The 25,988-nt window shown below is 42.2% G+C and overlaps 1 protein-coding gene across 1 annotated transcript in view; it reads left to right on the forward strand.

Moving 5' to 3' along the window:
* The first annotated feature begins 3,894 nt into the window (after window positions 1–3,894).
* TDRD10 (tudor domain containing 10) overlaps window positions 3,895–25,988 on the forward strand; it is a 44,171-nt gene continuing 22,077 nt past the window's right edge. Inside the window, exons 1-4 of the mRNA XM_068537588.1 lie at window positions 3,895–4,069; window positions 5,012–5,070; window positions 16,038–16,108; window positions 16,763–16,919. Coding sequence (XP_068393689.1) covers window positions 3,895–4,069; window positions 5,012–5,070; window positions 16,038–16,108; window positions 16,763–16,919 — 462 coding nt within the window. The remainder of the gene's footprint in view (window positions 4,070–5,011; window positions 5,071–16,037; window positions 16,109–16,762; window positions 16,920–25,988) is intronic.

A 25,988-nucleotide genomic window follows, 5' to 3' on the forward strand; every position in this document is an offset into this window, starting at 1 on the left:
GCGCTTGTTCCCGAGCCGGTGCAGTTAACGGTCCCAGCGAGCACTACCGGCGCGGCGCAGCGAGCACACAGATCTTCCCGCCCGGCCGGGCTGCAGCCGCCCGGGGATTGGCTGCGGAGGGGCGGCCCCGCCCCGTGCCCCGCGGGCGTCGGAGGAGTAGGAGCGCGCCGGAATGGGCTAAGGCTTAGCGTCTGGGCTGCAGGCTGGATGTACCTGGCAGGGGGGAGGTACGACTTTTTGGTTCCTGGCCCCGGGCTGCCGGGCGGGCGGTAGCAGGGACCTGAGCGTTGGGAGGCGTTTGTGGAAACTGCACCTCTCATTTCCTCTCCAGGGTGGCGGGGCGCGTGTTACCCCTCGGAGCTTGTCGCTTGCTCTCGCCAGGTGCGTCTGCAGAACTGATTTTTAGTGGGGTTGGTGGGTGGGAGTGGATAGCAGACTGAATTTAAAAACTTTAAATTTAAAACCTTTTTAGCTTAAAAAACTAAACGTGCTGTTGAGGCTAAAGCAATACGTTCTAAATCCAATACAAGCCATGGGGACTGAATGATCCTGGCCACTCATTGGCTTCATTTGTGTGGGCGTTGGTTTGTGAGGTGGAGTGGGAAAAGAAATGGCTTGCTTATACCAGCCATTCTTGAAAATGTGCCTTACCTTAAAAAAAAACAACTTTATTGAGGTATAATTTGCATACCATAAAATTCACCTGTTTTAGGTGTACGATTAAACGGTATTTAGTATATTTACAGTGCAGCCATCACCACAATCTAATTTTAGAACATTTCCCTGTTTAGAGCATTTGGGGCTCCAAAAGGAAACCTTGTTAGCAATCACTCCTCATTCCCTGCCCCCCCCCAGCCCTAGGCGGCCACCAATCTATTTTCTGTCTCTACAGATTTGTCTAGTCTGGACTTTTCATATAAGTGGAATCATACAATATGTGGCCCTTTGTGTCTGGTTTCTTACTGTAGCATCACGTTTTTGAGATTCATCCACATTGTGGCATTTATCAATATTTTAGTCCATTTATATTGCCAGATAATATTCCATTCTTTGGGTATACATTTTATTTATCTGTTCATCTGTCAATTGATGATCATTTGAGTTGTTTCTTTTTTAAAAAATTTAATATATTTTTGGCAGCGTTGGGTCTTCGTTGCTGCGTGTGGGCTTTCTCTAGTTGTGGCGAGCTGGGGCCACTCTTCCCTTGCAGTGCGTGGGCTTCTCATTGCGGTGGCTTCTCTTGCTGCGGAGCACGGGCTTTAGGTGTATGGGCTTCAGTAGTTGCAGCACGCAGGCTCAGTAGTTGTGGCACAAGGACTTAGTTGCTCCATGGCAGGCATGTGGGATCTTCCCCGACCAGGGATCGAAACCGTGTCCCCTGCATTGGCAGGCAGATTCTTTAACCATTGCACCACCAGGGAAGTCCCTGAGTTGTTTTTTTTTGGATATTGTGAACAATGCTGCTGTGAATATTTGTGAACAAGTTTTTGGTGGACATCAATTTTAATTTATCTTGAGTAGATACCCAGGAGTGGAATTGCCGGGTCATATGGAATTCTCTTTAACTTTTGGAGAAACTGCCAAACTGTGTGCCAAACGGCACCACTTTACGTTCCCACCAGCAATATGAGGGTTCCCATTTCTCCACATCTCAACACTTATTGTCTGTCTTTTATATTATAGCCCTCCTAGTGGATGTGATGTATCATTGTGGCTTTGATTTGCATTTCCTTAATGGCTAAATATGTCGAGAGTCTTTTTCATGTGCTTATTGGACATTTGTTTATCTTTGGAGAAATGTCTATCAGATGATTTGTCCACTTTTAATTGGTTTATTTGCATTATTATTATTATTATTATTTTGGCTGCGCCTGGCTGCATGCAGGATGGTTCCCTGACCAGGAATCGAACCCAGGCCTCTGCAGTGAAAGCGCCGAATCCTTACCACTAGACCACCAGGGAACTCCCTATTTGCCTTATTATTGAGTTGTAAGAGTTCTTTATATACTCTTTGTCTTTTTTTTTTTTTTAAATAAATTTATTTATTTTTGGCTGCGTTGGGTCTTCATTGCTGCACGCGGGCTTTCTCTAGTTGCAGCAAGCAGGGGCTACTCTTCGTTGTCGTGCACAGTCTTCTCATTGCGGTGGCTTCTCTTGTTGTGGAGCACGGGCTCTAGGCGCCAGGGCTTCAGTAGTTGTGGCACACGGGCTTAGTTGCTCCGCGGCATGTGGGATCTTCCCGGACCAGGGCTCGAACCCGTGTCCCCTGCATTGGCAGGCGGATTCTTAACCACTGCGCCACCAGGGAAGTCCTACTCTTTGTCTTTTTAAAAACACAAATAAGACACTTTTCCAGACCAAGCAATAGAGTGGAAGCTCATGACTTTTGAGTCATATGGTTTGAATTCAAAAAACAGGCTTCTCTATTTATGAGCATAAATTAAGTGATCTTGGACAGACTACCAGATTATGGTCTCTGAGCCTCCAGGACTTCATCTGTACAGTGGGGTAATAATGGCAAGTTCTGAGAGTTTCCATGAGGATTAAATGAGACAACGTACATTAGCTGTTTAGTTAGCATAGCACCTGGCAGGCCCTTAAAGGCATCTTTGAAAGATTTATGCTGGGCCCTTGCTTGGGAGGTGTTGGTGCCCTCCCTGTTCCAAAAGCCCATAGACTTTTCCAGGGATTACCAGGAAATTGGGAGTAACAGCCATAGCCTGATTCTGCCCATAAACCTCTCTATTTTTATTCATCAATACTTCAACCTTTTAATTATCTTAACCACTGTTAGTTCTGTTTAAACTTAGTTGCAACTAAAGCAGTTTCCTCCTACAGCTGGGAACAATTTAGAGGACAGCGTTACTACTTTCTTTTAAAATTTAACGTTTTAATTTTTGTTTCTCCCAAAGTAAAGAAAAAAAAAATCCCTTTAAAATGACTTTGACAGCCTTCTTACCTGCAGGAAAAGAACCAAGGGCTCATCAGTCATGCCTCTGCAATGAAGCCTCCATAAAAACCCAAAAGTATGGGTTCTGAGAGCTTCTGGGTTGGTGAACACAGTAGAGATTTGGGGACAGTGACGCACCTAGAGAGCATGGAAGCTCTGTGCCCTTTCCCTATACCTTGCCCCATGCATCTCTTCCATCTGGCTGTTCCTGAGTTATATACTTTTTAAATAAATGGCAATCTAGTAGGGAAAATGTTTCTCTGAGATGTGAGCCACTCTAGCAAATTGATGGGACCCAAGGAGGGGTCGTGGGAACCTCCAGTCTATAGGTGGTCAGTCAGAAGCGCAGGTGACAACCTGGGCTTGCAGGTGACTGGTGTCTGAAGCGGGGCAGTCCTATGGGACTGAGCCCTTAACCTGTGGAATCTGATGCTATCTCCTGGGTAGACAGTATCAGAATTGAGTTGCATTGTAGGACACCCAGCTGGTGTCTGGAGCAGTGCTTGGTGGTGTGGTAAAATTGCTCCCCCCCTACATTGGAATTGGTGACCAGAACCCTTAATAGGTTCTGGGGATGAAGATATGGACCACTTTGCTGGGGGGCATGATTCTGCCCGCCACAGCACCTATTCAGTAATGTGATGGTGAATGATCCTGGCATTCCTCTAACTGTGGCTGGTTGGCTTTGCAGGAGAGCCTGTTGGAAAGAAACTGCAGCATGTAAGTTGTTTGCTTTTGCTGATAAACAAGCCTCCTTCCACCCCACAGCCTTCCTCCTGCTCCTGCCTCCCAATGCCCAGAGCTTAGGAGTCAACCCCAGCATTTCTTGCCCTTTGATTCTGACCCTAAATGTGCTTTAACAATTAGTGATTAAAAAGATCCAGTGGAGGGCTTCGTGCTTGGAACCTGAGTCTGGAAGGAGGAAACCCTATCAGGAAGCGGGTATGGAGACTTATGCCGGGCCCTGCTTGTTATGCCCAAACTCCTTCTGTTGGAGTTTGGCCTTGGGAGGTGCAGTGCTGAGACCTGTGTTTGACAGGTCCTGGAGCAGCAGTGACTTCCGACCCTCTGCTGAAGTACTTGGGAAGCATGGAGTGTTGGAGGAACAGAAATCTCCAAGTGAGTTAGCTTGGGGGTTTGATTGGTGCTGGGACCCTCAGTCTATCACCTGGATTCTAATTAATCTACTCAGTTTCTCTTCAAGCATGAAACCTGAGATCCTGCCCTTGCTCCAGTCAGTCACCACGTTTCCTTTCACGTGAGGGATGCATCCCTCTGCCACACACAGTGCGGACCCTCAGGCGCTGTTGCGCTGACTGCTCCTAACCCCATACTTCTTTTTAATCCTTATCTCCTCCCATTTCACCCTCCACCATCTCCAAAGTGATCTCTCTGCAACCTAGCCGTGTGGATGTCACCTCTCTGATTAAACCCTTCACCTCCTTCTCACAGCCAGTGGACTCTGCTGAGACTGCTGTGGGCAGCAGTCAGCGATTTCAGCAGTTGGCCTGGCCTGCCTTTCTTCCCTCTGCTCTCGCCACTCACCCAGCTGCAGCGTGCGTCTAGCTATTCCTGACTCCAGGCGCCCGGGCCTTTTCGCATCTCCATGCCTTTGCATGTGCTCTGCCCTCTGCCTGGATTCCCTTCTGCCTCCCTCCTGCATTAACCGCCCCCCTTCCTTCCCTCCTTCAGCTGAATGTTAACTTTGAAATGCTACCCCCGTTGGTCCTGAAACTACATAATACCCCATTGAAAGCGCTGGATTCCTGGTGTGCTGATGACTCGCTGTCCTCCCAGCCCCCAGAGAGTATGCTCCTGCCTTGAAGGCAGTGATATCCAAGGCGAACATTTAACACTGGACCACTCCCGTAACACTGATAAGTGTTTGCTGACCGATTGAGTGCTGTATAACCGTTCATTGATCACGGGGGAGGAATGTTTGTAGGGGACTGTGTGTGTATGTCTTAACATTGAGGAAAATGTGTCACTTATCGCATGTTCTAACTCCTCTGAATCCTCTAGCCTTACACCTGCCTTTTTTTTCGCTATTTTTCTTCTTAGGATTCAAGAAAAGAGAGACAGAGGTGTACGTTGGCAATCTCCCGCTGGATATCTCTGAGGTATGCTTCACCCTCTGTGAACGGTTGCTTCTTATCTTCTTTGGTCTGCCCCATATGACTTAAGCCTGCCAGTAACAGTTTTACCAGTTTTAAAAGGTATGTTAGAGCTACGAATGTGCAAGTAGTCACTAGCTGGTGACTACGCTGACCAGCTCACAGCCAACTCACAGTTTGCCTTGGACTTCCCACTTTTAGTGTGGGGCATCCTGCATCCAACCATCCGTGTAAACCTGGATGGGTGGTCACCCTCCTTATCGCTTTGAATGGAGGGGCCACAGTGAGGCAGCTTCCCTTTAGGAAGGGGGCCTTGTGAGGGTTCAATTGCCGATCCTTTGGTCATAGGGAGCAGTGGGGTCTCAGCCAGGAAACTACACTCATTTCACTTTGAAATGAACCAGTTCAGTCAGCTGGCTGTGTACTTAGAGAGTAGAATATAAACAACCATATTTGACCCCCGGAATCTTCCTGTCTATTTGGGGAGGCCAGACCACCAAACCTGAAATAATTATAGAACAACATAAGTACTTAAAATTTGTAATAAGTGCATTTGAAGTACAGATGAAAAGAGAACGGAAGTGTAATCTACTGATATGAAGCATCCCCTGGCTTTTTAATTTTTTTGGAACATTAAAAAATTTGCGCGTAATGCAGGATAATGTGCCTGAGGCTCACTCAGCACCCTAAAAGATAACCTGGTCCTTGCGCTCAAGCTCAGTCTTAGATGAAGGATGAGAGAAAGTAACTTTTGTGGAGCCCCTGCTGCATGTCAGACATTTTTCAAAAATGTCCTGGTCTCGTGCCCCCTTGCCAATTAGCTAAACTCAATCTTCTCTGCTCAAATTGTGCCTTATTCCTTTTACACCAGTTACTATATTTTAATTATCAGAGATGCTCTGGGAAATAGGCTAAATGCTTCATTAGTGTGGTTTTATTAAATTCTTATAATAACTCTGGGTGGCGGGTGGTATTTCCATCTTGGAGATGAGGCAGCCAAGGCTCTAAGAGGTCCCCCCTACCCAAGTGCACAGACCTAGTGAGTGGTCAGCCAAGAGTTGAGTCCATGTCCAGTTGCCCCCAAGTACCAAACCACATAATCGATAAGACGTGTAAATAACTCACCATAAAAAGAGATGGACCTATTATGTTTTTATCTGACAAAGAGAGAAGAGCATGGTATTGGAGCCCAGAGAATGAAGTAATTCATTCTGACTCAGTGAATTAAACCAAGAGTCAAAGGGGTGGGTTGGGGGATTCGTGGCATCTGAGAGAAGAGAGTACTGGGGCTGATTCCCCTTCCTCTTGTTGGCAGGCTGCTACAACCCATTATTTGACAGTGAGATGAGGGCAGGAGCCCTGCAGGCAGTTCTGCAGTGGTCTTGGGGAGGCGAGGCACTGAGAGGCTCTGCCACCTCTCTCCAGTAGACCCTGTTTGGCAGCCCAGCACCTGGCGCTTGCTTGGCTATGCTGACCCACACCGTGGTATAGGGGACCTTTGATCCTTGCCCCCTTCACAGGAAAGCAGCAGCCTTCCCCACGGTGCTTTCTTCCAACTTAACAAACGCAGACCAGTCTCATAGGAGAGGAAAGACTTGAGCTAAAGAAGTAGGTTTTTAAAAAGAAGTTTCTTATTTTGACATTAAGGCCGGACTTCCCTGGTGGTGCCGTGGTTGAGAGTCTGCCTGCCAACGCAGGGGACACGGGTTCGAGCCCTGGTCCGGGAAGATCCCACATGCCGCGGAGCAACTAAGCCTGTGCACCACAACTACTGAAGCTTGCGTGCCTAGAGCCTATGCTCCATAACAAGAGAAGCCACCGCAATGAGAAGCCCCCGCTCGCCGCAGCTAGAGAAAGCCCACTCAGCAGCGAAGATCCAGTGCAGCCAAAGATAAATCAATTAATTAATTTAAAAAAAACAAAACAGAAAAACATTAATGCCTCATCAAGAACCGTGAAGTAAGTGTCTGCGACTTTACCCTGCTTGCAAACCAACAGATTTGGTTGGTAGAAGATGAAAGTCTTGGATCAGAGATGAAAGATGATTTATTATTCATAGCAATAACAGTAGCCAGGATTTTTTACTTTATTAACATTTCTTTTTTTATTGAGATATAAATCACATACCATAAAATTCATTATTTTAAAGCATAACATTCAGTGGTTTTTAGTATATTCACAAGGTTGTGCAGGCATCACCACTTATTCCAGAATATTTTCATCACCCCAAGTAAATCTCCTACCCATTAGCAGTCCCTCCTCCTCTCTTCCTCCAGCCCCTGGCAGCCACTAATTTACTTTCTGTCTCTATGGATTTGCCTATCCTGGCTATTTCATGTAAATGAAGTCATACAATGTGTGGCATTTTGTGTGTTCTTTCACTTAGTATAATGTTTTCAGGGTTCACATGTTTTATAGCATGTCTCAGTACTTCATTCCTTTTTATGGCTAAAATATTTATATGGATATACCACAATTTGTTTATCCATTCATCACTGGACATTTGGGTTGTTGCCACTTTTTGGTTTTTATGACTAATGCTGCTCTGCACATTGGTGTACACGTTATGTGTAAACATATGTTCCAGTTGTCTTTGGTATATACCTAGGAGTGAAATTATTGGGTCACATGATAACTCTGTGCCAAACTGTTTTCCAAAAGAGCTGTACCATTTCACATTCATACCAGCAATGTATGGGGATTACAGTTTCTCTACTTCCTTGCCCAAATCTGTTATTGTCTTTTTTTTTTTTTTTTAAATTTTTATTTATTTATTTTTATTTATTTATGGCTGTGTCGGGTCTTCGTTTCTGTGCGAGGGCTTTCTCTAGTTGCGGCAAGTGGGGGCCACTCTTCATCGCGGTGCGCGGGCCTCTCATTATCGCGGCCTCTCTTGTTGCGGAGCACAGGCTCCAGACGCGCAGGCTCAGTAGTTGTGGCTCACGGGCCCAGTTGCTCCGCGGCATGTGGGATCTTCCCAGACCAGGGCTCGAACCCGTGTCCCCTGCATTGGCAGGCAGATTCTCAACCACTGCACCACCAGGGAAGCCCGTCTTTTTTTTTTTAAATAAATTTATTTTATTTATTTAATTTTGGCTGCATTGGGTCTTCGTTGCGGCGAGCGGGGGCTACTGTTAGTTGCGGTGCGTGGGCTTCTCATTGCGGTGGCTTCTCTTGTTGCGGAGCACGGGTTCTAGGTGCACGGGCTTCAGTAGTTGTGGCACACAGGCTTCAGTAGTTGTGGCACGTGGGCTCAGTAGTTGTGGTGCGTGGGCTTAGTTGCTCCGTGGCATGTGGGATCTTCCCGGACTGGGGATTGGACCCGTGTCCCCCTGCACTGGCAGGCGGATTCTTAACCACTGCGCCACCAGGGAAGTCCCTGTCTTCTTGATTATAGCCATCTAGTGGATGTGAAGTGGTATCTCATTGTGGTTTTGATTTGCGTTTTCTTAATAATTAATGAGCATCTTTTCATGTGCTTTTTGACCATTTGTATATCTTCTTTGGAGAAATATCTATTCAGATCCTTTGCCCATTTTAAAATCAGTTTGTCTTTTTATTATTGAGTTGAAAGAGTTCTTTATACATTCTGGACACAGGTCTCTTATCAGATATATGATTGCAAATATTTTCTCCCATCAGTTGTATTTTTAGTTTCTCTATAGTGTCCTTTGAAACACAGAAGTTTAATTTTGATGCATTCCAATTTTCTGTTTTTTTCTTTGGTTGCTTGTGCTTTAGGTGCCATATCTAAGAATCCATTGCCTAATCCAAGATCACAAGGATGTACACTTACGCATTCTTCTAAGCGTTTTATAGTTTTAGCTCTCATATTTAGGTCTATGATCCATTTTTTAAAAATTAATTTATATAATTTTAGCTGCATTGGGTCTTTGTTGCTGCGTGCAGGCTTTCTCTAGTTGTGGGGAGCGGGGGCTGCTATTCATTGCGGAGCACAGGCTCTAGGTGCGCAGGCTTCAGTATTTGTGGCATGTGGGCTCAGTAGTTGTGGCTCGTGGGCTCTAGAGCGCAGGCTCAGTAGTTGTAGCGCATGGGCTTAGTTGCTGCATGGCATGTGGGAGCTTCCCGGACCAGGGCTTGAAGCCGTGTCCCCTGCATTGGCAGGAGGATTCTTAACCACTGTGCCACCAGGGAAGTCCTGTGATCCTTTCTGAATTCATTCTTCTGTGTGGTTTGAGGTAGGGGTCAGTTTCATTTTTTTGCATGTAGATATCCAGTTGTCCTAGCATCATTTGCTAAAAAGATTATTTTTCCGCATTGAATTATTTTGGCACCCTTGTTGAAAATCAGTTGACCATAAATGTAGCAGTTTATTTCTGGAGCCTCTTTCTATTCCATTGATCTGTATGTCTTTCCTTATGCCAGTACTGCACTTGCTTACTGTAGCTTTGTAGTAAGTTTTGAAATTGATCACACACTTATTCTTGAACCTATTGGTTTGCTTTCTGCCCTCACCAGTTTTCTCAAACTGGTCTTGCTGAGTATATGAGTAACCTTCATGATGCCAAATGGATTTAAAATCTTCAAATGCCTCTGTTTCCATAATTACGATAGGTTAGATAACCTGAAAACCCTCTCATAAGAAAATACTTGGAAATAGAAGCTAAAATATAGGAAATACCACTTTTAAATACATATCTGACTCCTAAGAAAGTAAGGAAAATTAAGAGGGCCCCAAATAAGCAGTAACTGAAAACCAGGAGAGTCTGGCCATTGCCCTAGGATCTGTGCCTACCTCAAAACCCAAAGAGTAGATTGGATTATAACAGCCATGTCAGGACAGGAGATGACACTCTGGGCCTATGTGAGGAGGGGAATGGTAACTGACATCCCCACAAAAGCAGGATTGTTGAAAGACTGGAGCCTTAGTGAAAGTGTGAACCACAGAAACTGCTCATTGGCCCAGGGTGGTGTTGAGGAAGTTAATCTGTCTTGGCCTGGATCTGGGGCTGGTAGGGCTAAGCAATCTCCCCAAGAACATGTAAGAGTAGGCCTGATTTCTTGTGACTTGGGGTTTAAATTCATATTACTTACAAGGTCTGGGAACCTTCAAGCTAAAATTTAACCTTTGATAAAGTTAAAAACCCAATTCACAGAAAAACATTTAGACTGTGAATGGAAGGAAACCTCCAAAATCTGATGAAGAGTATCTACAAAAAATACACAGAAAACATGATCACTTGGGAAACAGAAGTATTTTAAAATCAAGAACAAGACATGAGTGCCTCTATCACTTCTGTTTAACATTTTATGCGATTTCTTAGCTAGAGCAAGTGAGAAAATAAAAAAAATAAGAGGTGTAAGAATTGGAAAGGAAAAAACAAAGCTGTCATTATTTGCAGATGATTGCCTAAGTTGAAGCTTGAAAGACTCTTGGACATGTTAGAATTATTGAGAGTTAAGTTGGTTGAATATAAGCTAAATATACAAAAGTCAGTTGTATTTCTATACAAGAAGAGCAAAAAATACAAAGAGCTAGAATTTAATAAAAGTTGTGCAAGACATATACACAGAAAATTATGATACTTTACTGAAGGTCATTAAGGAAGACCTAAATAAAGAGATGGATAAGAAGAATCAGTTTTATGATCCTTAAATTGATATGTAGATTCAATGCCATTGTGATCAAAATACCCAAAGGTTTTCCAAAGAACTTGACAAGGTGATTCTAAAATTTACATGGATCAGAACAGTCCCATGAATAACTGCACCTTTCTGAAGAAGAATAAGGGGGACAGAGAGGAGAGCAAATTTTCCACTGTAATAATGATGACCTTGATGTGGGTGCATTGCTAATAGTCAACATTTGGAACAGAGTAGAAAGTCCAGAAATAGACCTACACATATATGAACAGTTGGTGTGTGTAACCAGGTGGTGTTGTAGATCAGTTGGGAAAGAAGGGACTATTCAGTAAACTGGTTCTGAGACATTTCATTATCCATACATGAAAAATGAAATTGGGCCTTTACCTTATAACATACATGGAATGCATTCTAGATGGATTAAGGACTTAACAATGTACGGCAAATATAATACTTAGGGACACAACTTTGATAGCTTTCCCTTTGAGATCGGGAAAAAGATATGGACACCAGCTATTGCTATTACTGTCAACATTGTACAGGTGGTCTTGGTCAGTGCAATAGGCAAGGAAAAAGAATAAGAATTGGAAAGGCAGAAATAAGTGTCATTAGTGCAGGTGATATGATTGTGGTAGTAGAAAATCATGACCAGTTATCTGTATTCCCAGCTTGTACCTTGCCCATGAACTCTTAATTTGTATATTCAATTGCCTAGTCCTTATCTCTACTTGGGCAACTAATAGGCATTTCAGACTTAATGTGTCCAGCCTGCTCCTCCCACAGTCTTCCCCATCTCAGTACATGGCCCAAAACCTGGGAAATATTCTTGTTTCATACCTCATATGTTTTTCACACTTCACATTCAATCTGTCAGCGGGTATAAAAATACACCTAGAATCAAACAATTTTTTGCATCAGAAGGGAGGAAGAGAATGGAATATCTCTTTAAATTTGCCAGAATTAACAATGGAAGGATAAAAAGGGAATAAAGACGGTGACCTCTGGGGAGGGAAGGAAAAAAGGGTAGAAGGGAGATGGTGGCACAATTTCTGAACTTACCTTGTATTTTTTTTTTTAGTTTTTATTTTTTGCACTCAAGATAGTTTTATTCATTGAATATTAAATCAATAGTAAAATCTCACCTCTTTTTAAAGGCATTAATAAAAATAAGACTTTAAATTTTCTGCAAATAAAAAGTCAGTGCAAAAAAATTCCCAGGGCTGCAAAGCCCTGCTCTGTCCTCTACTAAAGGGATTTCTAAACTGAGGCTGATTTCAATCTCAGGATTCTCCCTGGGGGCCCCAAAGGGAAACAATCAATCAGGAAGGGCTCAGACTTTTCTCCCCATGCAGACATCTTCTCCTGGGACACCCTCTTCTCTGTCCCTACCCACAACGCAAAACCTTGTATTATTGTTTTGACTTTAAAATATGTAAATGTGCCAGAGAAACGAATTATTCCAAGTGACCCCAGAATATGGTATTTTGACTGTATATCCTCAGTAGGATATACTACAAGCATAAAAAGAACTGCAAAGAAATCTTAAACTTTACTCAATAATTTTGTTGTCTGTAGTAATCTGGTATTGTTATTTGAACCTGTTACATATTTAAAATAGGATACAATAAGTATTTAGTGTTGTTAGGAATAAAGATTTTCAGCATAAGAGAAAAGATATAAAAATAAAAGAAATTAAATAAAAACTGTAGCTCTTACATATGAGTTAGAATCCATGATTACAATGATTATTTTCCCTTTCAAAGATACATATCTTCTAACTCTGTTCATTGAAAGACCTTGGTACTCTAACAACCCAGTGGCATTAAGCTCCTACCTGCTAGATTTCTCACTTTAAATACCATTCCCCACTGAAAGGAACTAGGCCTTCTTAGGGAAATGCCTGATTCCAGGTCTGGAGCTGTTATGCCAGAAAGCTGGAAAGCTCTCAAAGGCTATTAGGGTTTGGTTGAAGGGATGGGAGAGGTTGTGATTAGAGGTGAGATACTTGTTGCTTGGAGCTATGTGCTGGAATGTTTGCAGATGTAGTGGTGAGGTGTTTGAGATTTGTTTCAGAACAGCCTAGTGGTAGGGAGAGGTGTAGATGAAATCATGTAAATGTCCATGACTTAAGAATTTCTTTTTGCAGGCAAAGCTTTATTGGGGGTTCGTGCTGTAGCACAAAGGAGTGAAAACAAGGAACAGATGCCCTTGCTTGCTCCTTTTTTTTTTGAGTTGAGAATTAGTAAGTCTAAATGATAGGTATATAGGGAGTTGTTATACTATTTTCTATGTGTTTGAAAGTTTCCAAATAAAAATAAAAAAGCATAAGAACAAGGGAAAAGGGGGTTCTACAGGCCAAAGATGGGACAGTTTGTGTTTCAAAAATACTAATGACTACCTCTGATTAAAACTTACTGTGATAAAAAGCAATAATTTGTAGTAATACCTAAAGAAGTAATACCTAAAGAAAGCAAAGCTCGGTGGACACATTGAAGGTAGCAAGACAACAGTTCATTAATATAAAACTTGATAGTTAAAGGGAAAGAATTAGTGTTTATCTTGCTTTTCCAACACCAGTGCCATTTCAGGGCAAACAAATGACCCTAGTGGATGAGAAAAAGTTCTTTACAGAGCAACTTCAGCTCATAAATGCCAAAGAAATGATAGAAAATCATCATTCTGCAAACCATAATAAAATACCTGTTTCAGACAGTAGTTATCAGAGCATGGTAAATGCATTAGGTAAAATATTTTTTAAAATAAATTTATTTATTTATTTTTGGTTGTGTTGGGTCTTCGTTGCTGTGCGCGGGCTTTCTCTAGTTGTGGCGAGCGGGGGCCACTCTTCGTTACGGTGAGTGGGCTTCTCATTGCGGTGGCTTCTCCTGTTGTGGAGCACGGGCTCCAGGCGCACGGGCTTCAGTAGTTGTGGCTTGAGGGCTCCAGAGTGCAGGCTCAGCAGTTGTGGCGCATGGGCTTAGTTGCTCCGCGGCATGTGGGATCTTCCCAGACCAGGGATCGAACCCGTGTCCCCTGCATTGGCAGGCGGATTCTCAACCACTGTACCACCAGGGAAGCCCAATTAGGTAAAATATTGATGGGCAGTTTTAATCAGGCTGTTACTATCTGAATTTGTTGATTAATTTAGCATCACTAAAAGTAAGACAACCAGATACAAGCCTCCTAAAGCGATATAATATTATTGAAGAGTATCACGCCATCTATAAAGTATTCTAGCCAAAAATGTAATAATAGCATGTAAGCAGCCATAGACAATAAGTAAATGAATGTGCATGGCTGCATTCCAGTAAAACTTTACTTACAAAAAGGGTGGTAGGTTGGATTTGGCCCAAGGCTGTGGTTTCCTGACATCTGCTATTGAAGGTACAAAAATATGGGAGTTTTCTCTTTTATTTTATTATTTATATATCTATGTATTTTTGGCTGTGCCCCACGGCTTGTGGGATCTTAGTTTCCCGACCAGGGATTGAACCTGCGCCCTCGGCAGTGAAAGCGCGGAGTCCTAACCGCTGGACTGCCAGGGAATTCCCTCTTTTATTTTAATTATGGTAAAATTTGACAAGAAGAAAGGTATGGTTTTGCATGATATCACGAAATGAATGTAGGATTTGAAGTTAGAAGCCTTGGGTTCAAATCCTGACTCTAAATTGGCTGTGTAGTTTTAGGGCAGTCACTTAACCTTTCTGATCCTTATTTTATGCTTCTGAGAATGAGGACAATAATAATGTACACTTCACAGGGTGGTTTTAAAGATCAAATGGAATAAGGTATGTGAAAATGCTTTATAAACTGAAAATGCTAAGCACACATCGCTTGTTCTCACAAATTGCTTGTTGCTCAGCATCTTATAGATTCATGTGTAATAAACATTAAATATTTAAAAGTAAAAGCAAATTAGAAAATTTGAATTTAAATGTAATATAAATATGAAGACTGAGAAAAATGAGCTATACATTATGCATTTCTCTTTTCCGAAGCCAACAAAGTGACTTTAGATTGGTAAAAGCTGCTTTTAACAGAAGATGGTATAAATATATTTTTCCAAAGTAGAATTTTCTAGGGAAACATTGGTTTTCATCACAGGTGTGGAATTTATAGTGGTAATGTGCTGGTGGGGGAGCTGAGGAAGGAGGAAGTGGAGAAGCTCAGGTAGGTGTTGACAGGGAGGCCTCAGGGGAAGCCTTTGCGGTGGGCAGCGGGAGTGCATCCGTGACCTGCAAGAAAGTGTTTTCAGTAGAGCAGGAACATGGCCAAACTGCAGGCAGCCGGGAGGGAGTGGGCGGGGAGGAAACGGAGGCATTAAGCGGACACGGCTCTTTCTACACCTTTGGCAGAAAAGTGAAAAAATAGGGTGTCGCTCAAAAGGGCATCAGGGTTGGGTAGATGCTATCTCAGAAAAGGGAGGGCAGCCCAGGGGAAGGAGTGGGACCAGGGTCCATGGGGACGGGAGGCAGCCTGAGGGCAGGCAGGAGGGAGAGTTGAGAGCGGGATAGAGAAATGTCCAGGGAGGGGAGGTGACCATATACCCGGCCAGTGGAGGCCAGGCTGCAGTGAGGAAAGTGGGGAGGGGAGCCTTGCAGAGAAGGGCGTGGTGGATATGAGAGCTCCCTCAGAGGCTGACCAGCGACGGTGTGTCCTCCCTCAGTGCACTGCCCACTCCAGGCCTTACTTTTACCCTCAGACTTCACTCCGCCCCATCTGTTAGAGATCACGCATTTACAAACTATAAGCTCCTTGAGTGCAAGGCTTATGTCAAATTCAAATCAGTATCTCCTGTAACACTCAGCATAACGCTGTGTGTAACCCATGTTTGCTGAATGTCTGTCGGACGTGTGAGGAAAGAAATGAAGGGAAATTACCACGAATACAGGACTGAGTCAGCAGGGGCAGTTGGCCTTGCATGGTTGGTTTGGTTAAAGCAAGCCTCCCCACCTAGGTAGTGATGAAAGGGAGATAGCCTAGATTCCTAATAAATTAAAAGTCACTTCCTCCTGGAAGCCCACCGTCTCCAAATTTCGGTTAGATACCCATACTGTGTACTCCTGGAGGCGTGTGTACTTCCTCATTATGGCATTTTGCACCCTCTGATGAAATGGTCTGCTTACTTGATTGACTTGTCTGTACCCCCACACGTCTGTTGAGCTTCAGTTGAAGGCAGGGCTCATATCTTTCTTGTCTCTGTATTTGCATCACCGAGCACAAAGCCTGGCACGCTCAGCACATCATAGGTTCTCATTAAGTATGTGTTCAATTGATTACAGATTAGCTGGTTGGGGATCTGAAACATTGAGAACTGATTGTAAGTTTTGTCTCTGGGTCTCTTTCTCTTTTAAACCCCGCCATTGTAGGAGGAAATTCGGTGCCTTCTAAAGGACTTCAACCCTCTCCATGTCCACAAAATCCAGAATGGCTGCAAATGGTAATGACTGTTCTTCCTTTGTTTTCTTTGGGAAGCAACTCCTTTCCTCTTTGTCCATTTTGCTGATGCACTGATGTTACAGACTAGCTCAACAACTCCCAAAGCCACACCCACTGCGACTTGGCAGAGTGACATTTGGGAAACCCCCTTTCCACATTCAGCCCTCTGACTTGGCAACTAATGCTGCCTTATCCATACAACCTTGGTTTAGAAGTCCAGAGACCTGGGTTTGCTTTTGGTCATGTCCTTGCTCTGTTTTCTGACTCGAGGCAAGTTACTGTACCTCCCTCAGCCTTGGTTGCCCCTGAAATCTGGACCTACTCATATTTTCCCTTTCTTATTTTCCAGGCAGTAAAAGGGCTTTGAAATTTTGTGGGGAGCGGTGTAAAGGAAGCCCAGAGCTGTGCCATATGGTATATGGTGATAGGGTCAGCACGTGTCTCCCGATCCCCAGGACACCCAGGACAGGCTCTCCCACTGCCCATCCCAGCCCAAGTCTGGATGTCATTGTGGCCTCCTTGTGTGTTAGGGTCGGCCCAGCCCCTCTCCTGTCCCCACGGAGGGGAGAGGAGACTCTTCCTAGGCTTGGGCTTGGTGCCCTCCTGCGGCTCTGTTCTGAGCCGGGCTCAGAGCTGCCCTCTCCTTCCTTTGCAGCTTCGCATTTGTAGATGTGGGCTCCATGCAGAAAGTGGCATTTGCGATCCAGGAGCTGAATGGGAAGCTCTTCCACAAACGAAAACTGTACGTGAATTCCAACAGAAGGTCTTCCAAGAGGACCCCTGATGTGACTGAGTGGACCCAGGAGCTGCTGGTAGGTGTCTGGCCTCTCTGTGCTCTGGGTTGCTCTGTGCTCACTCTTCAGAGCTTGGCCGACTTTGCTTTCTGTCCTTTCCTCCTCCTTCCATCCAAGTCTTACTCTGGACAAAGCAGGGGCTGGGATGAAATTTGGGAACTTTTATGACCTTTAACAGTTGGGAGCAAGGTTAGTATAGAAAACTTGGAATTTTGAAATGAAAGGAAGGCTGTATTCTTAGCAAGGACAAAAAATGGGTTATTAGGCAATTCAGTCAGGGCCTTTTCAACATGGGTTATTGAAATTGAGGCTTTTACTTGTTTAACGTAGCAGACATTAATTGAGTATCTATTGTTTGCACAGCCTTGTTCTGGCTGCTGGTGTGAGGGTAAGTAAGACAAAAGTGAATAAAATCTGGTCCTTCCCGGCAGGAGGACAAATGTGAGGTATTGGAAGGGGAGAGTTAATGGTGGGTTAGCGCCTGGTGGGGGCTGCCTTTGTGGACAGAGACGAGAAGGCCCATAACTAAGCCCTGGGAGCTTCCCTCTGGTGAGGTGGGCCCGTTCTCAGTAGGTAAAGGTGAACCAGGAGCAAAGCATCCCGCTTCAGAGCCTGAATTGTTAGCGATTGACTTGTTCTGATTTCCTCGTATATGCAGCCGACAGTGACTTAAACAAGTTAGCTATTTGTTTTTCTTTCCTGTAGAAGAATTCAGGAGGTAAGGAGTCCAAGGTTGGTATGGGCACTCCGTGATGTTATCAGAGTTCCAGGCAGGAAGAAGGGGAGAGGCAGAGGGTCGAGAGACTGTATCCTCATAAAAGCCGCATTCTCAGAAGCCTGATCACAATTCTGCTTCTGTTGTGTTGGAGAGAACTACAACTGGTGACCTTCAATGCAGAGGAGGCTAGAAAGTATAGCTTTTAAAATAGGTACATTGTTGCTAAACTTGGGGATCTGTCAGCAAGGGAAGGGAGAATGCCTGTTGGCAGGCAGTTAACAAGGTCAGCCATTGCTGCAGAAGTTGGAGATGGGAGTTGAGAGGTGGATTGGAATCACCACAGTAAGATTGTCAGAGGTGGCTCCCCTTGCTAGTCCAAACTATTTTTTTCCCATTCTCCTTAAACTCTAGCTCTTGGAAGGGCAGGCTGTCAGATTATACTACGTACTGACCTTCTTGGTTGCAGTCATCTGCCATTCTCGCTGTCATGCCCCCCCGATAACTTCAGCTTCTGACTCACTGTCTTTCTCTCTTACTAACACTCACATTGTGTCCCTGTGGATGATCTAAGAGTCTGGCCCCTTATTTCTAGACCATTTATCTTTACTGATCTTTTCTTCCACTCAGTCACAGTTTCCCATTCCCTGAGTTATATCTCAGACCTTGTCATTGCTCATAACTGAACATCTCCAAAATATCCATTTCGAGCATCCCACTCTGCCCCTCTCCCCTTCTTTGCAGCTCTGTTACTTTGGAGGAGCAGTTCTCAAACTTTAACAGCGTCAGAATCACTGATGAGCTTGGTAAACAGCTTGCTGAGCCTCACCTGCAGAGATACTGATTGAGGGCATCTGGGGCAGGGCCTGAGAATTTTCACAAGTGCCAGGTGGTGCTGGTGCTACTGGTCCTGGGACCGCATTTTGAGTAGCAAGGCTCTAAAGGCCCCAGTCTAATGATTAGACACACTGGGACCCAAAATTCACTGCCTCACCATTTCTTCACTGTTCAACACTCTTTGCTCCCTCACTTCCCTTCTTAGCTGAGATTCCATAGTTATAACTACCTTAGTTCAAACGACCTGAATTCCCTTAGCTCACTAGGTCATATCTTGCAAAACCCCTCTCTCAGTTGAACCCAGCCCTCAGCCTCTTCTGAAGCTGCCCTGTGAGCCGCTGAAGATATTCACACCACCTTGCTAACTGCTCTCAGTATAGGTATGGCCACAGCTTTCCCACTCTTTCCAACTGACCTGTCTTGGAAATCTCTAATCGTTTCTGCTGTTATGTCCACTCTGCTATTAAGCCCAGCTAATGCATTTTTCATTTTAGATAGTGTAGTTTTCAACTGCCATTTGGTTCTCTTTTCCCCATTTCTCAGCTGAACTCTTCCATCTTTTCATCCATTTTGTTTATCTTTTCTTCCATGTTCTTTAACATGCTTACTGTAGTTATAAAATCATTTTCTGCTAATTCCAACAGCTGGGTCATTAGTGGCTCTGCTTCTATTGACATTTACCTCCTTGCTTAAGGGTCAAGACTTCTTACAAATATGGTGATTTTTGATTGTATGTTGGATATTATGGATGTTGTATTGTAGAGACTTTATATTATGTTCTCTAAATAGTGTTGATTATTTTTTCCTAGCAAAAATGAAGTCACTAGCTGGCCTTCTGATCTTATTAAAGTTGGTTTTCTTTGTTCGAATTAGTATACTTCAGTTTGAGCCGTAGTTCTTGGGCAAAATCCTTTTCCTAAGGCTTGACCTTCTAGGGTGAGGGTCTCAGGGTGCTTACCAAGGTCTCTGCACTCTGGCCGGGTCAGAACTCTGTTGTCTCCCCAGCACTGTGAGATCTTTGATTCCTGTATTCCTCTCTTAGCTCCCTGTCATCTACCTTCTACAGCAGCTCTTCTCTCGAAGGCCTCCCAGAACTTGCCCTGCACACGGGCAGCCTAGGATTCAGCCAAGGACCTGGGGTCAGCCTCTAGATTTCTGGGGCTTTTCTCTGACTCCTTTCTCTCTGGTACCCTGTCTCACAAATTCCTGGCACCAAAACTCTTATCTGGGTTTCTTCTGCCCAGGAAGACTGCCACTGACTGCCCAAGCTCTGCTTGCCTTTGCTGTGGTTTGGGAAAATGCCCAGAGTAAATGTGGGCTCACCGCCTGTGCTTTGCTTGTCTCACGCAAACTGCTCTCTGCCATCCACTATCATTAGCCCATGCCAGAAACGGTTAATTCATTATAGTTCGTCCAGTTTTAGGGTTATTTGGGATGGGCGAGTACTGTCATGCCAGAACCAGGTACTAGAAAAGAGTGTTAAGAGGCTCGCCTTCTTCCTTTTGGGATGGCTATCATTTCTCAGGAACATTCCCAGTGCTTTTACATTAGAAATAAGTAACCAGTAGATGAACACTAATCTCCATACATTTGGAAATCTAAAAACATATTCCTAAGTAAACAACACATGGGTCAAAGAAGAAATCATAAGAGAAATTTAAAAGTACTTAGGGGACTTCCCTGGCCGTCCAGTGGTTAAGACTCCACACTTGCATTGCAGGGGACACGGGTTCAGTCCCTGGTCGGGGAACTAAGATCCTGCATGCTGCATTGCACAGCCAAAAAAAAAAAAAAAAGTACTTAGAACTGAACGATACGGAAAATTTTTCTCATCAAAAGTTGTGGGATAGGGCTTCCCTGGTGGCACAGTAGTTAAGAATCCGCCTGTCAGTGCAGGGGACACAGGTTCGAGCCCTGGTACAGGAAGATCCCACATGCCTCGGAGCAACTAAGCCCGTGCACCACAACTACTGAGCCTGCGGTCTAGAGCCCGCGAGCCGCAACTACTGAGCCCACGTGCCACAGCTACTGAAGCCTGCATGCCAGAGCCCATGCTCCGCAACAAGAGAAACCCCTGCAATGAGAAACCCGTGCACCGCAACGAGGGTAGCCCCGCTTGCCTCAACTAGAGAAAGCCGGCTCTCAGCAACAAAGACCCAACGCAGCCAAAAATAAAATAAATAAATTTATAAAAAAAAAAAAGTTGTGGGATACAGCGAAAGCAATACTTATAGGGAAGTGTATAATATTGAATGCTTAAATGAGCAAAGAAGACAAGATGAAAATAAATGAGCTTAGAGTTGATTGAAGAGGTAGATAAAAAGTAAAAATAAACCCAAATAAGGAACAGACAAAATTTTTAAAACAAAGTTTTTAAAAATTTAAAATTTTGTAAACAAAGCTACGGGGAAAACAAGAAGCATAAAAAAAAAAGCTACAATAGAAGGGATCAATAAAGTCAAAATTTCATTCTTTAAAGAGATTAATGAAACAGAAAAACCTTTGGAATGATTAATCAAGAAAAAAGGAGAAAAGGGCAGAGGTAAACATTAGTAATAAAAAGATCATAACTATAGATGTAGCAGATATGAAAATATAAGCTAATACGGTAATAAACTTGAAAACTTAGAAGAAATGGACACATTTCTTAAAGTATATCATTTTCAAAACTAATAAAAGAAACTGCTAGTCCTATATCTGTAAACCAGTTGAATCGAAGTTTAGAATCTTCTTATAAAGAAAACACCAAGCCCAGATGGTTTTATAGGCAAATTTTACTGAATTTTCAAGGAACAGAAAATTCCAATATTATATAAATTCTTCTAAAGAATAAGTGAGATACTTGCTAGTTCATTCTATGAGGCCAATATAACCCTGATATCAAATCAGACAGGAGAGAATAAGAGAGAAAAATTGCAGGCTGGTTTCACTCACATGAATACACATGCAATGTTTCTAAACAAAATATTGGCAAAATGAAGTCAATATTGGCTAATGAAGATAGTATTATACATCACGGCAGTTGGATTTTTTTCTAGAAATGCAGAAGTAGCTTAATATTAGAAAAATGATAAATCAGGAGTTCCCTGGTGGCCTAGTGGTTAGGATTCTTGGCTTTCATTGCCAAAGCCTGGGTTCAGTCCCTGGTCAGGGAACAGAGATCCCGCAAGCCATATGGTGCGGCCAAAAAAAAAGGAAAGAAAGAAAAACGATAAATCTTTCACTACATTAACAGATTAAAGAGTGAAAACCATATGATCGTCTTAAATAGACACAGCAAAAGCATTTGATAAAATTCACTACTAATTTATGATTTAAAAAATAAAGTTTCTTAGCAGCTAGGAAGGTTATTCTTAACCTGATAAAAGCTATCTCCCAAAACTCTACAGAAGATAATATTTTAATAGAAAAACATTATAAGTATTCTCTTTAAAAATAAGAACAAGACAAGGATATACTGGAAGTCTAGTTTTATCTAGTGAGGAAAGGAAAATAAGTTAAAGGCATAAATATTGGAACAGGGTAAATAAAACTCATTATTTACAGATGATGTTTCTTTACATAGAAAAACTTAAATAATACGTAAATTATTAGAAATAACATTTTAACAAGGTAGCTGGATATATATCAGGTATATAAAAATCAATTTTATTTATATTTCCATGAATAAACAACAAAATAACTTTTAAAATATACCATTTATAAGAGCAGTTTTAAAAATTAAGGTACCTAGGAATAAATCCAGTGAAAGGTGCTCATGGCCTATCTGGGGAAATAATTTAGCTTTATTGAAAGTCTTTAAGGAATTCTAAAATAGGAAAAGTTTTATGTTCATGGATAGGAAGACAGAATAAGAGTTATTTAAGAGTCATTCTCCCGAAATTAATCTTTTGATTCTGTATAATTTCAATAAGAATTCCCACAGGCTGATTCTAAAATTTATATGGAAGTACAAAAGCCTATGAATATTTAAGACATTTCTTCCTGAAAATAAAGATGGGAGGCCTTGCCCTACAAGAAGACGTACTATTGGCCTAGGGTTGGACAGTTTGACCAATAAAATACAATAGAGAGCCCCCAAAGGAGGCTCATGCAAATGCAGAAACTACTGACTATTCTGGTAGAGTTGTACATCTCTGGTGAAAAGATGGACACTTTAGTTATGGAGTCTGGACAATTGCTTATTCATGTAGAAAAATCCGAAATTATATCCCTGCCTTACCTCATGCACAAAAATAACCTCTAGGGCTTCCATGGTGACTCAGTGGTTAAGAATCCGCCTGCCAGTGCAGGGAACACGGGTTCGGGCCCTGGTCCGGGAAGATCCCACATGCCGCGGAGCAAATAAGCCCGTGCGCCACAACTGCTGAGCCTGCTCTCTAGAGCCAGCAAGCCACAGCTACTGAAGCCCGCGCACTTAGAGCCGGTGCTCTGCCACAAGAGAAGCCACCGCAATGAGAAACCCGCGCACTGCAACGAAGAGTAGCCCCTGCTCGCCGCAACTAGAGAAAAGCCCGCGCGCAGCAACAAAGACCCAACACAGCCAAAAATAAAATAAATAAATAAAATTTAAAAAAGAATAATAAAAAAAAAACTCTAGATGGACTAGAGACTTAAATGTGAAAGACAAAACTTTAAAACTTTTAGGCAAAAATGTACAAGAATATCTTTATGACCTCAGAGTAGAATAAGATTTGTTAAGGCATACAGAGTTAACTGGAAAAAAAAAAAAAGGTGGATGAATTAAAATTATGAATTTATCTTCTTTGAAAGATAATATAAAGGAAGATAAATTCAAGACAAAAACTGGGAGAAGATATTTGCAATAATATGACTAACCAGGAAAAGGGGTCAGCAAACTTTGGCCAGTGGCCCTCTGCCTGCTTTTATGCTGCTGGCATGATAAGAACTTTTTTTTTTTCTTTCAATTAAACTTTTCTTTTTGAGATAATTGTAGATTCACATGCAGTTACTTGTAAAAAACAATACAGAGATCCCCTGTACCCTTTATCCAGTTCCCCCAATGGTAACGTCTTACAAAACAATTTCACAACCAGAGTATTAACGTTGATACAGTCAAGATACAGAGCATTTCCATCACCACCACAAGGATCCTTCCTGTTGCCTTTTTATAGCCACACCCATTTCCCTCCCATCCCCATCCCCACCTTAGCCCCTGGAGCAATTAATCTGTTCTCTGTTTCTTTAATTTCAAGAATGTTATATGAATGGAATAATATAATATATAATATATAACCTTTTGGGATTGGTTTTTTTCAGTCAGCATAATTTTCGGAGATTCATCCAGGTGGTGTTGCATATACTAATAGTTTATTCCTTTTTAATGCTGAGTAGTATTCCATGGTATGGATGTACTACAGTTTGCTTAACCATTTACCCATTGAAGGGTATCTACATTGTTTCTGGTTTTTGACTGTTACAAATAAAGTTGCTATAAATATTCATGTATGGAGTTTGTGTGTTTCTCTGGGATAAATGCCCAAAATTAAAATTGCTGAGTGGTATGGTCATTGCATGTTTACTTTTTTAAGAAACAGCCAAACTGTTTTCAGAGTGGCTGTACCATTTTACATTCCTGCTAGGGATGTATGAGGGGTTCTCTGCATCCCCTCCAGGATTTGGTGTTGTCACTTTTTTTGGCCACACCCCTCGGCATGTGGGATCTTAGTTCCCTGACCAGGGATTGAACTGTGCCCCCTGCATTGGAGGCGTGGGATCTTAACCACTGGATCACCAGAGAAGTCCCCTGGTATTGTCACTTTTTAATTTTAACCACTCTGATAGGTATATGGTGATATCTTATTATGGTTTTAATTTGCATTTCCCTAATGGTTTTAATTTGCATTTCCCTAATGTTGAACACCTTTTCATGTGCTTATTTACTATTTGTGTATCCTCTTTGGTGAAATATCTCTTTCTTTTGCCCATTTTCTAATTGGATTGTTTGATTTTTTTTGCCATTGAGTTTTGAGAGTTCTTTATGTATTCTAGATACTAGTCCTTTGTTGGATACATGGTTTGCAAATGTTTTCTCCTACTCTGTAGCTTGTTTTTTTCATTTTCTTAACAGGGTTTTTTGCAGAGCAGAAGTTTTAAATTTCAGTGAAGTCCAGTTTATCAATTTTTCCTTTTATGAATGATGCTTTTGTTGTCAGGTCTAAGAACTTTTTGGCCAGCCCTAGGTCTCAAAGAATTTATCCTATTTTTTAAAAAGTTATATAGCTTTACATTTTAAAGCCCATGTTCCATTTTGAGTTAATTTTTATATAAGCTTTGAAACTTAGGTTGAGTTTTATTATTTTCCCATAGATGTTCAGTTTCTCCAGCACCATTTCCTCCATTAAATTGCTTTTGCAGTTTTATCAGAAATCAGTTGGACATATTTCTGTGGGTTCATTTCTGGGTCCTCAGTTTTGTTTCATTGATTACATGTCTATGCCTCCTACTGTCTCAGTTACTGTAGCTATAAAAAGTATTGAAATCGGGTAGACTGATTCCTCCAACTTTATTGTTTTTCAATATTGTTTTAGCTGTTCTTTTTGCCTTTGTATATAGATTTTAGAATAGTTTTATCTATACCTACCAAAATTTTGACTAGAATTTTGCTAGCAATTGCATTAGACCTATATGTCAGTTTAAGGAGAATTGATATCTTTATTATATGTTGGGTCTTCCAGTCCATGAACACAGTATAAATTTCCATTGATTTAGACCTTCTTTGATTTCTTTAATCAACATTGTATAGTTTTCAGCATACAGGTCCTAATATATTTTATTAGATTTACACTTAAGTATTTCATTTTATTTGAGTGATTATAAGTCGCACTGTAGTTTTGGTTTCTGTGTCTCCTTGTTCATTGGTAGTATATAGAAATACAATTGATTTTTGTATATTTATCTTGTATCCTGTTACTTTGCTGAACTTACTAGTGATAGGAATTTGTTTTTTTTCTTTTCTTTTTTGTAGATTTCTTGGGATTTTCTGTGTAGACAATAATATCATTTGTAAATAGGGCCAGTTTTATTTTTTCCTTTCTGATCTATACGTCTTCTGTTTCTTTTTCTTAGTACTGACTAGGTTTCCAGCACTATGTTGAATTAGAGTAGTGAGTGTGGACATCCTTGCCTTATTCTTTTAGTGTAGAAAGCATTCAGTCTTTCACAATAAAGTATGATATTATCATAGGTTTTTGGATGGATGTTCTTTATTAAGTTGAGGAAGTTCTCCTCTATTCCTGTTTTTCTGAGAGGTTTTTTTTTTTTGATAATGAATCATTGTATTAGTTTCTTAGGATTGCTATCACAAAGTACCACAAACTGGGCTGCTTAGAACAACAGAAATTGATCATCTCACAGTTCTGGAGGCTAGAAGTCCAAAATTAAGGCATATCAGCAAGGCAAAGTTCCCTCTGAAACCTGTGGGGGAATTATTCCTTGCCTCTTCCTAGCTTCTAGTGGTTTGCCAACAATCTTTGGTGTTCTTTGGCTTATAGGTTTGTCACTCCAATCTTCTA

This window comes from Eschrichtius robustus, chromosome 3 (genome assembly GCF_028021215.1).
Source record: "Eschrichtius robustus isolate mEscRob2 chromosome 3, mEscRob2.pri, whole genome shotgun sequence".
NCBI classification, from domain to species: domain Eukaryota; kingdom Metazoa; phylum Chordata; class Mammalia; order Artiodactyla; family Eschrichtiidae; genus Eschrichtius; species Eschrichtius robustus.